Here is a 15,624-nt window from a genome sequence, read left to right as displayed (position 1 = left end):
ACAATTATGAAGTCAAACTGATTTAACTATGATCTCAACCATGTGCCAAACCCTTTAATTTAAATCAGCTAAGCCTAATCATATTCTAATTTTTATGAGATTGAATCCTTAAAAATGAATGTATACATTTATTGTTTAAATCATTTCCTTCTTCTATTTCTTGCAAAGAAGTAAGCATTGGAAGTATGCTAAAAAGAGGTTCTGAGCAAGTAGGAAAACAAAAAAACAGAAAAATTTGTATGGCACAGCATAGTTGCATAGATTCCTTTTTAAATTCATTATTTTATTTTGAGGAAAAAAAAGTTTAAAATAGCATGTTCAGTAGATCTGAAAATGTTGTAAACTGAAGCCTGGGAAACAAGTCCCTAAGGAAATGCTGTGGTTTTTAATAATCATCCTTGTCAATGAAAAACTGTAGATTACTTGATTCAATTTAAAATTTAAAATATTTATAATGCAATTTATAGATTTTTTTTAAAAAAAAATCAGAGTAGCCCCATAGATATAATGAAAATGAAGAAGAGGGGAAGGGAAAGGAGGATAGGGGATGAGAGGAGAGGAGGAGGAGAGAAGGAGAGGATTATATTATATTGGAAAGGAAAGGAAAGGAAAGGAAAGGTCAAGGGATCCTCTAAACCTTTACAAGTTTCCAGGTGAAGAGGGATAAAACAGATTGTTCACTTTTTCTTCTAAAGGAAAAGGATCAGGCAGAGATATGTAGATGTCAGATAGCTGTGTGTGTGTTTCTGGATTACCAGTTGCAATACATCTGGTGCCAGGTGTGGATTCATTCAGGTATTCCCCGAAGCAGGCAGGTGTGATGCAACTGTGTGGTATAACTTTTGGTTCAGATTGCCTCGGAAGTAATGGATCAGGAGCCACTCCAGCCAGTATCTCAGTTTCCCTGCTAGACTCTGGAATTCATAAATGTATTCAGCCACCAGTCTATTCCAGGAGAAAAAGATGAATCACTGAGATTTTGCGCGGAATTTAGAGGAATAAATGGTATATGTGTAGAGAATATGTACCCATTCCCCCAGGTTGTCAAGGGCCAGCGAGAACTCACCAGACACCGCTGGAACCACGACACTTTCCAAGGCATAGGCCCCTCTTTTGGGGTGAATCCATTCCAGGGTGCCCTGCCCTTCATATATCCTTCTGGATATTCCACCCCTCCATTTTTCCCTCTGTCAATCCTTACTATTATTTTTCCTTCTCTCCCCTACTGCTCATTCTGCTTTTCCCTCTTTCCTCCCATCCTACACAAGCTTATTTCTTCCTCTTTTTTACAACTTTCTAAAAAGTGGAAATGGTAGTAGGATAGTGCTACACAGAACCTTTATTTCTTCAAAGTGTGTCTAGGGGAAGGAATAAGCATGGATATTTGTTTGGTGCAAGGTGGGGAAATGATGCAACTTGTGTACATGTGTCCACTGTTATGGTGTAACTATAAAATTGTGCCATTTGCAAGATAATGTCATGACATCTGTGTTTTTCTTTGAAATGATAATGCCTTGTTATAAATGCCAATGAGTACAACACAGGGCTTTTGTTACTGTTATTATAAGTTTGGCCATGAACCTGGGGGAACTGGACTGATGCCCGATGGCCAAAATCTAGCATCACTACTCCACATAGGCAAATATTTTACCTGCTCAAATTCCCAGGAATCAAAAGGAGTGACTTGGAATGAAGTAATAGAGAGAAGGTCAATCCTTAGAGGATAGCAGAGAAGCTTACTTTAAACTCTGTAGACCAAGCCAATAATCCAATACTTATAGCAGCATCAGAACAGGACAATATAGGAGACCACCATAACATATCAGAATGATAAATTGGGAAGAAGTTGAAAAAAAGGCATTAATGGCAAGCCAAGATAACTACAAGAACATATTCATCTAGTCACCAGAATTTGAACTGAAAGGAGAACTTTCCACATAGATGGAATTCCAACCTTTTTTTAAAAAAAAAAACTAATCTTTTGAAAATAATCCAGAAATGACCTGCCTTTTGAAAATTCCAATATCTTTGCCATTTCCAACCCTCTATGGTTTGCTTCTCGGGGTTTGTTATGGTAAATTGTTTTATATGGTAAGTGAAAAATAGGAAGAACCACCATTTAGTATTCTTTTCATTCTGTTTTGGCTTATTTAAAAACTCAGCTGCATACTTCATGAGACATTTTTTTAAAAAAAAGTGATAAGAGAACTCTCATTAGAAAAAGGTCTGTTGTGAACAATAAATTTCTTTGAAATATAGCCATCATCCAGCATTACTTTTTCTGCTACACAGGATAGTTACAAAGATATGTGGATCAAGGATCCCATTTTATTCATGGTCCGATAGAACAACATTTTGTGCAAAACATTAAGCAACAAACTATTAAGAGAAAATGCAACTAACTGTATTTTGACATGGAATAATCAGAACTTAACTATAGCCCAAATTTCATTAGAAGCAATTGTGCCTGAGTAGTATTGAACTTTGGAGATGAATTCAAATGTTAGCATTGCAGAGGTTTTCTTTGAATGCTATGGGCAAAGAATAAAGAGTTGGCTCATCAAACAAATGAATTCAGAGATCTCACTGGGCTATAAATGACCAGGCTCAAATTATCCTACTTTAGATACATAATGTGAAGATCCAGCTCCCTAAAGAAGGCTTTAATGTTGAGAAAGGTAGAAGGAAAGAGAGAAGATAACCAGCAGCAAAGTGAATGGGTTCAGGTACAGTAGTAATAAGTATATCATTGGAGACCTGAAAGACAACATTAGGGGTAAATGTATTCACTTTCATGGTACAGTTGGAGGAACTGATAATGATATTAGTTCAGAGTACTGTGAATAGTATAATGGGCAGTTTAGCAGAATATACAGTGCTGATTCAGTCCCACATTTTACCCAAGAACAGATTTGTCAGGGAATGTTGCTATATCTTTCTTACAAGTATCACCATTCCTAATGCCTCTTCTGTTAGGAATGGAGATAATGTTATATAATACTTAAGAATACATAAGGGCCTGTTTCAAAAGTCCAAATTACAGTGATCAAAAATTCTGTTCTTGTTTTTCTAGAAGTCTAGATTGAAGATACATTGCTTACTCAAATACTCTAGTGTTCCCAGTCATTGAACTGAAAATCTACACTAGATCAAGGATAAAGCAGTGGTTTTTCCCATGAGTCTAATTCACACAGGATTAACTGCAATAGAGATCGATATGAAATAAATAAATTTACTTAATACTTCAATTGGAAAATCCCCATGCCAGTTTCTATTGATATCTAACATAGCTCTAGCCTTAAGCTTAGATTTGACATTCAGCAAGGAACATGCAACATTGCTCTTAGAACTTGAATTGAATTACTTCCAATTTTTTACAAGTTTATAGGCACAAATTTATGTGACATAAACATTAGGCTTAGTACTTTGGCCCTGAAAAGTATGGTTGCAATGGGAATATAATTATTCCCATGACAGTGGACAAATTAAGTTTTATTTTGAATAAATTGTGTTACAAAGTGGAAAACATGCGGACCCATCAATTACTGTTATTTTAAATTTGATTTGTTTTTCAAAAAGCAGCTAAAAACAGTAAAGGAAAGCTCCTTAAAACTGTTTAGAGAAGTTCAGTGAAAAGGTCAGGTGTGGACAATCATGTCCTTGATATATAGCCTGCTCACTACCAACATTTTTTTCTCTGCATAGGTTGTAGGATGGATAGAGTGGAGTGTACATATACTCAGAATGTGTTCACACAATGTGCTTGATCAGCACATGTACAGACATGCTAAATTTAATGACCGTTATCCATTCGTTAGTGTGTGTGTGTGTGTGTGTGTGTGTGTGTGTGTGTGTGTGTATGCTGGTTTTGTTGTATTTGGGTCCCGTGTAAGATTGAGATTGTCTTGGCAACATTTCGGCAAGATCTCACCTTCAGGCTGCTGTCGGCTAGGCTTAAAAGCCACTAAGTCACAGGTTCTCCTCCTTATCAGCTGAGCCAGGGAAATAGGTATGTATTTGTGTTACAACCCCTGGTATGCCCAAATATGGGAGGGAGCTCACTACTCCCTTAGTCTAGAGAGCTTAGACTTAGTGGCTAATACATCTGCCTAATATGTAATACAGCCCAGGTTCTAATCCCAGTAAGGGTATGGCTAGCTGATGAGAGCTAAATAGCTTGAAATAGATCTATACTAGTCTTCCTTTATTTATTTATCAGCACAAATACAACACAAACATAGCAAAGGCAACATTAAAAATAAAAAAATATGGTTTTCTGCCTGGATGGTTTTTTGTAATGAGCCGAAGGACAGAAAGGGGGAGTAGTGAGCTCCCTCCCATATTTGGGCATACCAGGGGTTGTAACACAAATACATACATACATATATACATACATACATACATACATACATACATACATACATACATACACGTACGTACGTACATACGTACGTACGTATGTATGTATGTATGTATGTACATAGTATATCTAGATACATACATAAGGGACGCGGTGGCTCAGTGGCTAAGATGCTGAGCTTGTCAATCGAAAGGTCAGCAGTTCAGTAATTCGAATCTCTAGTGCCACGTAACAGAGTGAGCTCCCATTACTTGTCCCAGATTTTGCCAACCTAGCAGTTTGAAAGCATGCAAAAATGCAAGCAGAAAAATAGGGACCACCTTTGGTGGGAAGGTAACAGCGTTCCGTGCACCTTCGGCATTTAGTCATGCCGGCCATATGACTACGGAGACATCTTCAGACAGCGCTGGCTCTTCGGCTTTGAAATGGAAATGAGCACTGCCCCCTAGAATAGGGAACGAGTAGCACATATATGCGAGGGGAATCTATACATACATACATACATAAATGTATATGCCTAGTAGTACATATACATTGGTAGTAGTTTATACATACTGTATACATATGGTTTGGTTATGTTTCTGCAAACCAAAACTGTGAATTCATTAGCCATCTGTGTGAACACAATCTTCATCTATTGTGGGGGTAAATATGTGTGTCCTAGATCCTTTTCTTAGAATTCTCTGTAGAGTTCAGGAATTTAGTATCAGATAAGCAGGCATTCCACTGGCATTTCCTACCAAAAATTACTGCCTGTAATTTTTGTCTTTGCCTCAAGCATGCTAATAAAACAAAATAAAAGGTACACTGAAGTGAGAAAAAAAAATAACCTGATAGAAATTTTAATAGAGAAAATAAGTCAGAAGAGGATCATAAACCTTACTCCTACAAACCACAGCTCTAATCAGTTTTGCGGTCTTAAGCCACAGTTAATTTCTCCAAGAGAAATAAGCCTGGAAAAGACTGTACAGTAAATACTGACAGAAATATTCATTCTCCTGAGGAATAATCACAATAGTACCTTATGCCTCCAGTCCATATGTAAATTGCTAAGATAAAAAAATAAGGCAATAATCGTTATGCTGATTAATAAAGAGTTTTTAAAAAAGAGGAACCCTAACATGTAACTTGTAAATTGACTTGTTACCAATGGGGAAAGGTTTTTTTTATATATTATTGTCAACAACTAGATATGGTTACTCGATACAAAACAGGGTGTTTTTCAGCATGTCCTACCTTGAGCAGAGGCAAGATGGGGCTGGGTGTTTTCTTTCAAACAATGCATCTTTGTTAGATGGCTTTAACTGCTTTGTCACCTTTGACAAAGTAGCAAAAACTAAACATTCATCAGATTTCTTTTAATGGGAGGAGGAATGTGAGTACTTTGTTTAAAGATCCAAATATATTTGTTGTTGTTATTGTTGCTAGTTGTGAAGTCATGTCCGACCCATTGCGACCCCATGGACAATGTTCCTCCAGGCCTTCCTGTCCTCTACCATCCTTTGGAGTCCATTTAAGCTCACACCTACTGCTTCGGTGACTCCATCCAGCCACCTCATACTCTGTCGTCCCCTTCTTCTTTTGCCTTCAATCTTTCCCAAGATTAGGCTCTTCTCTAGTGAGTCTATCCTTCTCATTTGGTGGCCAAAATACTTGAGTTTCATCTTCACGATCTGGCCTTCTAAAGAGCAGTCAGAGTTGATCTCCTCTAGGACTGACCAGTTGGATCGCCTTGCAGTCCAAAGGACTCGCAGGAGTCTTCTCCAGCACCATAGTTCAAAGGCCTCAATTCTTTGGCACCCAGCCTTTCTTATGGTCCAACTTTCACAGCCATACATTGCAACTGGGAAAACCAAATATATAGCACTAATTTATTTATTGGTATTTAAATGATTCATATAGCTCCTTATCTCACAAAAGTGATTCAGTATTTACTATGTTGTTCATGGAAAAATGCAGAAATATCTAACTTCCTTCTCATTGGCTGCTCACAAACCAGCTACTCTGGGTTGCTTATAGGGGGTTAAACAATTTGTTGGAAACCTACATTAAAAGCAGCCATGCTGGGAACAAATCAGATGCATTGCAGCATTGTTGGTGCATAGTGGGAACCCACAGGAATCTCACTTGAAGCCTGCAGGATTGGCCAAGATTGGGCAAGAAAAGACACCTAGCATCCTCTCAAAACATGTGATCAATTTGTAAGGGTACATGGCCATAAAATTATCTTAGCTGGAAACCTGTTTATTTCACTCAGTTTAGGCATAGCTATCTTTATATAAAGCTGGCCTATAATGTACCTAACCATGTGAGTAGGGAAGCATTACTGAAGTCAAGCTTTTCATGGCTATGCATACTCCCACTGACATACTGCTGGGTTTCCAAATGTAACCTCAGGAATTACCATAACACAATACATAACACAAGTGCTATCACACCATCAGTCAAGCCAAAAGTTCCACATCAATAAAGTTTCCCTCTGACACTGGAACACTGTGGCTTTACATGTTATTTTAGACTTGCTGGGAAGGACAAAAGCAACCATACCCACATGCCACAAAAGCAGGATAGTCGAAGGGAATTTGTAGAGTTATAACACATCTGGACAACATCAAGTTGGGGGACTTGCATTACATTGTAACATGGCAGGGGGTACAAGTCTAGTCTCCTTCTAGCAATAAAACTAACTCCAGGAAAAATGGTTGTAGCTTTTCTTTCCATGGGGAAAAGGAAATAAAAGAAAACGAATTATCTTCTTTTGAATTCAGTTTACCAATACTGAACAATTCCCTCCACAGAACAAGCTGTCTGAGGAATCATATATCAGTTGCAGATATTACCTAATGTACAGACTTTCCATAAAGATAAATGGGAAACTCCCTGTCTTCAGCCCCTGATTTAAGTGTAAGACCACACAGAGAGTTGGGAGTGGTGGGATTAGTTTCACATAATGATAAGCTTCTAAAGTTCCCATGGCTATCACAACCAGTTTGTTACACCTGGCCTTTGCAGAAATCCTGGGAGATAGTGATCTGTTTTGCTGATGTTGGCTGATATTGGTGTAGCTTGTTTCTTATCTAATGAATAGAATAATTTGTCCACTCACAAGGAATTGTGTGTGTGTGTGGTGGGGGGTGGGGGTGTTTCCACATCTGAAAATGAAGCAGCTGCAAGATGAGTTCAGTGGAGCAAATGGGTAACTGAGATCGGAAATTGGCAAATCGGTTCTACACATTTGTGCATAGCTGTGTGATTTTAAATAATGGTGACTGTTCATCTTCAAATTGTTTTTTTCTAAACAACCCTCTTCAGGCACTGAAGTCAGAAAAAGGTGAATATGCTTTACTGAATAACTGAGAGGTGCTATGCTTGCATGAAGTGTGAAACCCTTTTTTTAAAAAAATCAGAATAGCTTTATTTCAAAATATAGTCAAGATTATTAACTATAAAAGACAAATCTGTGGAGGAAATAGTCTTATGAAAGATTACTACCCATGATACCTCTAGCCACAAGTAACTTACACTTTCCCAAGCCCACATTCTGAGCCATTTATGCATCTGGAAATCTCACACTTCTCTAACCAGCATGTAATAACAAATGCTATACGTCTTCTCTGTCTCTGGGTATTTTCCAGGTAACTAATATAATAATGTTAGAGGATTAAGAACAGCAATATGCAATGAGAGAAATGAAGCTACTGGTTTATAAGATGCAGTTTTATTTCTTAGCAGTTTTTGAGAAAGAAAAATTCTCACCCAGTTTTGCAATTCAATCAGTAGGATTAATTTTTATACAGAATGCACTTGTAATGAAGAACCTTTATGATATTAAGAGATTACTTTTTTCCCCTTGTGTTCAATTGTGTCCAATTATCAGACACTGAGTCTTCTTCCTAAGAAAAAGTGACAGGTCCAAGGTCATTCTGCTGGCTTTGTGTTTAAGGCAGGACTAGAACTCATAGCCATCGGTTTTTTAGCCTGATGCCTTAATGACTACACCAAATTGGCTTTCTAAGAGAAACCACTAGATGGCAGCAAAGAAAACTAGAACCCTTGTCTTTCATGTAAGGGGTCTAAATTTTTTGGGGTCCAAAGATGGTAAGTCAGGCAAGCTCTTCCCTATCACAGCCATTCTGTCAGAGAAGATCTCAACATTCCAAGTGTTCTTTCTGATTCCCCTCAAAATTGTGTAATGCTTTTTTATTATAATTATTGCTACATTTCTTCAACAATACAAATAATAACAAATAATACAAAAAGGGTACATTTCATTTTAACCATACAAAACTCAATTAAAAGAAAAAAGGAAAGGAAATGAAAAAGCCAAACAGTAAAAACTTTTAAATGAGAATAAAATTGAGGAACAGACACAAAAAAAGAAGAAACAATAAAAAAACAGATAATACTGGAGAGCGGGAGATGGATAAATGGAGGGAGGGAGGGAAGGAAGGAATTCTCTATAATAGAGAAAAGTCAACCATCTTTCAAAATCTGGGAGAACAGCCAAGTTCTCAACAATTATCTGAACATCACCAGGACAAGAACTACATCCTTGAAGAGGATGTTGTTCTACAGAGCAGCCGCTGTAATAGAAAAGGCACATTTTCTTCATCCCCACAATAACAGTGTTTAATCTAAAGAACATGATTAAACCTGAAGGGATCCATTGATATATCCAAAGTGTTTTATTGACATTCAGGTTTGAGGAACTTAATTTAACCCTACATTAATATTTTTAATTTTGCATTCCTCCCAAGAATACTGCTGTAATAATAACTAACCATAAAAGAATTGCCAATAGAAGTAACTAAAGATATACATTAACTTTCCTTCAGATTTGTTACAACTCGAGCATACTGTAGGAAAGATTCAGCCATTTTTAAATATCTGCAATATACTCAAACAAGTTTTTGTTTATTTGATTAACCTAATTTTTAAATCCTCAAAAATGTATTTAATGTTCCTTAAAATTTGAGAACATTGTCATTGTTATATAGATTATAACAATTCACTAGTCTAAATTGCTTACATATTATCCAGACAGAGAGATAGATAGTACTGAACTGTAAATTTAGCTCCTACAAAAACCTTTTGTAATATATTCAAAGGTACCAGAGTTTCACACTCTGCAATAGTATCTGGGCCAAACAAATATTTCATCTGATATATAGCTATTCAGCTATTTGGGGGAAATTATATTCTTTTTAATATTTTTCACAGATTTTCATTCGCAGTACTTATTAATTAGGAGTAATCATCTCATTTTCATTTCATGTTTAATTTTTGTTTGTTTTTCAACAAACAAAATAGAAGTAAAATAGAAGTAAAGTAAGTTATTTACTTATATTTTTAAATTATTCCAGTGTGCCATTTTCTCATAATAATTAATATCAAATTTTAATTTGTTTTCCAATAATGCTCAAATATGTCAAACTGCCTTAAGGATTGGAAGATCTCTAGAGTTCTTATTAACATTGGAACCAAACACTTGCCAGCATTTCAAGAATGTCAAATGTAATTCTTAAGTTAGTCCCACAGTAGTATATATTTAATATCATTTTTATTCTAATATGTTATTGAAGTTAATAGCCTTGTACAATGATATACTTTAATATCAAGAAACTAACATCTCATCAATAGTTTATCAATTTACTTAAATATTTAAGGGAAACCAACATAGGAACAGTTCTCAAAATAATGTATCAATTTTGAAGCCTTATTCATTTTCATTATATTTATTCTTCCTCATAATCTCATGGTTCTTTCATCCATCATGTAGACCACTTTTATCAGTCTGAAATATTAATTTTCACTGAACATTTATTTTCTGAATATCACGAGATATCATTAAATAGTCTTATTAAACTTGCCAAACTCTCAAACCTTAAATTAAGTATTAAAGATCCTCCTTGGTGCAAATTTCAGTAGAAGAGAATATAACCCAGGGAAGGATAATGTTTTCCTGGTCTTTATTTGGTTTCTAGCCTTATAGTTTATTTATTTAGTTAGTTAAAACATTTATATAACTGCCCATCATCTAACCAACTCTGGGGGCTCCCAATCAGTTAGATGTTATATGACAATTTGGATTACTTTTGTTTGCTTCTTCCCTCCACTGAAGGCATAGAGAATATAAATTGTTCTGTAGCTGTAATAATAAATAGGAGTTATGCTCCATCTTAAATGCTTTTAGTGTGAGTTTGGGGAAGAGAGACTACTGAAGAGCAATTCTAATGCTGACTCAACTATATGGTCTGTACAGTTCCCAGCTCCCTCTTCTGGGTGAGCTCTTGCTCCTACAAGCAGCCAAATACCATGTAATTTGTCACAGTACTGAAAACTATGTCATGCATTACAGCATGCCAATATTTTTTATTCTCATGCTTTTGGTTTAGTCAGCTAGCAAATAGGGAGTTTCATAGTACATAGCAAGTTAGCATCAATGCTTATCTTATAGCTAAACATTTTTTTACTATTGTCTAGAGAAGTAATAGGTGGATGAACAAGGAATTTTTTAAAATCCTCGAAAACTTTTTTTTAAAGAAAAATAAAACAGGAGGCAAAAAAGGCCCAAAGAGATACTGCCATTCACTGCAACAAATGTTGTACATGAGTGTTACACTGATTCTTTAATGTGCATTTGGAAATAAGCCTCACTAAAGGCTTTGAAGTGGGATAGGACAATTGGAATAGCTAGACACAATCCATTTCCAGCTGCCTTCATAATAAATTCTTAAATCTAGCTCATACTAAATCAGATTGACCCCCAAATCCCATTGCAAAGCATTGGAGCATTCCTTTCCAATTAGTTTAATGCACTTTATTGTATAATTTCTCCTTCTTGTCCCAATGCACTGCAAGCACTAGTGTATGGGAAAGGTACTGTCCAAATCTGGAGACTTCAGATTTACAGGAGATCCTGCATGGCCATTTATAGAGACCTCTTCATGAATAAACTGGGACAAAGGCAGAAATATTGTAGTCAATAATTCCCAGTGTCTGGTTATAGGAAGAAAGATAAACTTGCAGAAAGATTATCTTCTGTTATTTTGCTATATTAGTCCACAGGTCTACAACTTCTAGTTGCAGAGCCACAGTCTGCATGCAGACAAGGATCTCTACATTCTCTGTTGAAGAAACAATGATTATTTCAACATAAGTGTGTCTTGAAATAGTTTTGATGCCTGTAACTTCGGGCCATTTTTAGAACTGTCTTTTCAAATAACTAAGTACAAACGGCCAGAGAGAATGGCAACTCATAACAAATCTTTGCTGATCTTGAAAATGGCTTGTCCACATGTGCCCTCACTGTGGCACAAATGTGTGCTGCTAACCATTCTTTAAGGATATGTGTTCATGATGTAGTCCTTGCCTCATATCCAGCCCACAGATGAGCCTCTTGCCTAATTCTATATGAAGCTGATTGAATGTCAAAGTGGCATTTTCTATCCAGACACATGCTTTGCTGTATGTTCACTTTTCAGTGCTTTGGTGATGTCCATGGTGATGATCTAGTCATGGACTGGGATCTGCCCAGCTTCTATGGCTACTTTCAACTGCAGCACAGACACTGACACTTTTCAGACCCAGTCTGTGTGGTTTATTCTTTATTTGGAATAAACTGCGCAAAATCATCTCTTCACATTTGTTAAATGCTTCTGTGAAACAGCTTACTGGTCATAGAATAATACAAGAATAATAGAATAATACAAATAGTCCAGTGGTAGGTTTCAAAACTTTTTAGAACCTCTTCTGTAGGTGTGGCCTGCTTTGTGGGAGTGGCTTGCCGGCCATGTGACTGGGTGGGAGTGGCTTTCCAGCCATGTGACCTGGTGGGAGTGGCTTGCCAGTCATGTGACTGGGTGGGCGTGGCCAACTTGTGAAATGCGGTGAAAATCACTTAACAACGTTCTTGCTTAGCAACCAAAATGTTGGCTTAGAAACTCTGGCATTTGAAGCACGCAAGTCTTAAAGCTGTCAAGTTACAAAACCCTTGCACCCCTAACCCTTTAGAAAAAAAACCCAGGGGTGTTCAAACTTGACAGCTTTAAGACTTGTGGACTTCAACTCCCAAAATTCTTCCCCTCGCTCTTCATCTTGATGATGTGCGGACGGGCGGGGGAGGGAGCTGGAACCGGTTCTAAACGGCACTGTAGATTTGTGGAACCTCTTCTATAGAAGAGGATAGAACTGGCAGGAACCCACCCCTAAAACAGTCCTACTTTTCAAAATCCTTTTTTTAAAGTGAGTGTTGCTGCTGAATGCTATTCTGGCAGCAGAAGTGATGGAAAAGACAAATTACAATGATAGAGCTAGGGATATGGCTGAAGTAGCAGGGAGTCTACCTTCCAGTGCCTATTAAGAATCTACCCGTCAGCCATATTTAAAAGAATGAGCAAGAACAAGCCAATGAGAAGTGTGCAAGAGAACAATCAAGACAGTCCAAGTAAGAAACCAAGATCAAGAGAGACCAAGATCAAATGGCAAGCAAGAGGGGTAATCTGCAGCTAATCTAGACTAGAGGATGAAAGTTTGCTGTAGCTCTTGATCTGTGGATGAATGAAGGCTTCCTGGCAAAGCAGGAGATAGCCATGAGTCTAGACTTATGGAAAAACTCATATTTTACACCAACATCTCTACATTTGAGTGACAGATCTTTTCCCTACTGGTGGGAAAACAAGCAGATGATTGTCTTAATGGTCCACATGGATGTTGCAGCACTGTACTGCCTTGTTTCTGAGGAAGCAGTGGCTTTTGGCATGTGGAGTCCCTTTGTGATGTCCCTTTGAACATGCATGCAACACCGGTACATGTACAGAAAGGTTGGGGCCTGCATCATGATGCCACTTCTGCCATCTTACTCATTTTCACACATACAATGGATGTCACTGTCAAGCAAATTAGTATTTAGCTATCAGGACAGAGCAAATTATACTGGCATATTTTACTGATCCTTTAAAGATGGGAAGGAAGCACATTAAAATGGCTGCCAGTACGAGGCCCTACCTGAATTCACCAGGAAGAAACTGAGCTCAATTATTGACAATAAATTAAACTTTTGTGCTATCAATGACTGGGTCTTTATCTTATCAACAATCAGGATGAGATTTTGAAAAGCTTCAAGAGATTCTCAGTTAAAACAAAGTACAAGGACCTCCCTTCAAAAAAAAGAGAGAATTACTTCACCTTGATTTGCTTTCTTCTGCGCTAGTTTTATTAATATTTTTAAACAGGGTAATTTTTAAAAAGCGCATTTCCTCCCAGCACTCCATACCCCGTACACATTTACATCCAGGAATGGCACATCTGAAATCTATGAATCTGCCACCTTTTGGGGATGGGGGTTTCCAGGTGTATATATTTGTCCTTTCTAAAGGATAGAAGACATTTGCCCTCTGCACCTGCTCGAAAGCTCTTGCAGGGCTTTCGAGCAGTCCTCCTCGAAAGCAAGGGCTGGAGAGTGTTAGCGAGCCCCGGGGTCCCGAAACTCCTCTCTCGTCCGCCTTTTCCCATACCTGCCTCTTTGGCTCAGCAGGACAAAGGCGAGTTAGCCGGACGGCTGGAGCAAAGCTCCGCCCACTTCCCACCTCTCCATCCGAGCGCGCCGCTTCTCCGCGGCAGCTGCAGGTGCGGGAGGGGCGGGGCCGAAGTGACTGTCATTCAGCGGGAGCCGGCTGGTTACCCTCACCCGTGCGGCAAGCAGGAGGTCCTCGCAGAGGCTCGCATGGGGCGACGGGCTGGAGAGATACACCTGTTGCGCCAAGGAGCCTCCAACCCTTCCACGCCCGCTGCCGTCACCGTCAACACCACCAGCCCCACCATCAGCCCCGCCGCTTTTGGTCAGGCACTTTTTAACAGCCGCTGGGCGTTCTCCTCGCCGCGGAACCTCCGCCGGGAGAGAGATCTGTTCGCTCCTGTCATAAAGTCGCTTTAGGCTGCCTCTCTGCACAGCTCCCCCTCGCAGATGCAGGTCTTTGCCACCCTGGAAGAGGGCTCCACTTCCCTTTCCAAGCCAGGAGTCAGCCTCCCTCCGTCCGATTCACCCCACAGCTTCCAATTCATCACTTCTCCGGAGGATGCCTTCAAAGGGCTTAGCGGGGCTGTGGTTTTGGCTTTTCTTTGAAATACAGGTTAAGGTACGTTGGCCCAGGGATCAACTGGGCTGAAGCCTTTGCCTCCCGCATTTTTCTCACCCTACCCGACTCGGTTCCCTTACCGCCGCATTAATGACGTCAGCGCGAATGGCTCGGGGATTTTCTCTGAAACAATGTTAAAAGTTTTTTTTTTTCTTGTCTGTAAAATGTGACTGCATTCCCTGAGCCTTTGCAAAATATTGAGGGTGGGGAAAAGATTGCCTCTCTTTCAAATTTGCTTGCTTTCTTGTATTCTGGTGTTGGTGTTGGTGTTGGTGTTATTGTTATTATTATTTCATAGGGATGTGTGGGTCAAACAGCTGAAGGAAGCCAACATCTCCCGTTTTCCTCTTTGCATTCAGAGTTGCTGCACTTCACAGATAATAATGGTAAGTAAACAGAACTTGGAATGTTTGTCAGGGCACCTGAATTTTACTAATTTCCTAACTGCTCAAGTTATGTAAAAAAAGAATAGCATTACTGTATGTAAAGTGAACCATACCCGAAAACAACCTTTTGAGTTCCTTTTTCAATCTTTTGCAAATGCACCATCTTTTCACTGATAGCATCCATCTCCAGAGTGTAAAAGCAGTGCATGTTTGCTTGGAAGTGAATGCCATAGTATTCAGTAGTGTGGTTATAAAGACTGCAAATTTAATGTGCTGTACTATTTTGTATGAACTTTCAGAGAAGTTAACTGAGATTTTGTACATTAATGTGATCCTATGAGCAGTCCAAAAGCTCCTGTTTCAGAGCTAGGAGAACTGTAAAACTGAGGTTGTTTACATTGTTTAATCTTAAGCATGTTTGGAAATATATTCCACTGAAATCACAGAGGGAAGTACACTTTCTTGGAATTTAGCCCCACCAAAATAATGGGACTAGCTGTCAATTAAACTTGCATAATGTTGGCTGTATCATTCTGTGGGGATTCAGATAAGAATAAGCTAAACATTTAAATCATAAACAATTAACCTGTTAAATCTAATTTATCCAGCTGTAAACCCACATGGGAGTAAATGATATTGAATTTTGAGAGACTAATTAAATGCTTACAAGTAGACTATTAAGAAATCTTGCTGCTTTTTATAGGTGCCAAGTTCTGTGTTTTATTAGTAAGACTGAATTATT

At 38.3% G+C, this 15,624-nt stretch overlaps 1 protein-coding gene across 2 annotated transcripts in view; it reads left to right on the top strand.

Moving 5' to 3' along the window:
• Positions 1–14,037: 14,037 nt before the first annotated feature.
• The window catches only part of ADAMTS16 (ADAM metallopeptidase with thrombospondin type 1 motif 16), a 79,214-nt gene continuing 77,627 nt past the window's right edge, over positions 14,038–15,624 (top strand). Inside the window, exons 1-2 of one of the 2 annotated variants that reach the window (XM_081952967.1) lie at positions 14,038–14,496; positions 14,795–14,882. In XM_081952967.1, coding sequence (XP_081809093.1) covers positions 14,437–14,496; positions 14,795–14,882 — 148 coding nt within the window. In that variant the 5' untranslated portion in view covers positions 14,038–14,436. Of the gene's footprint in view, positions 14,497–14,794; positions 14,883–15,624 lie in introns of those variants that run through there. The other variant, XM_081952968.1, reaches the window with a different exon arrangement.

Source organism: Natrix helvetica (genome assembly GCF_964273705.1).
Source record: "Natrix helvetica genome assembly, chromosome: 4".
NCBI classification, from domain to species: domain Eukaryota; kingdom Metazoa; phylum Chordata; class Lepidosauria; order Squamata; family Natricidae; genus Natrix; species Natrix helvetica.
This window is presented reverse-complemented; position numbering and strand designations above follow the sequence as displayed.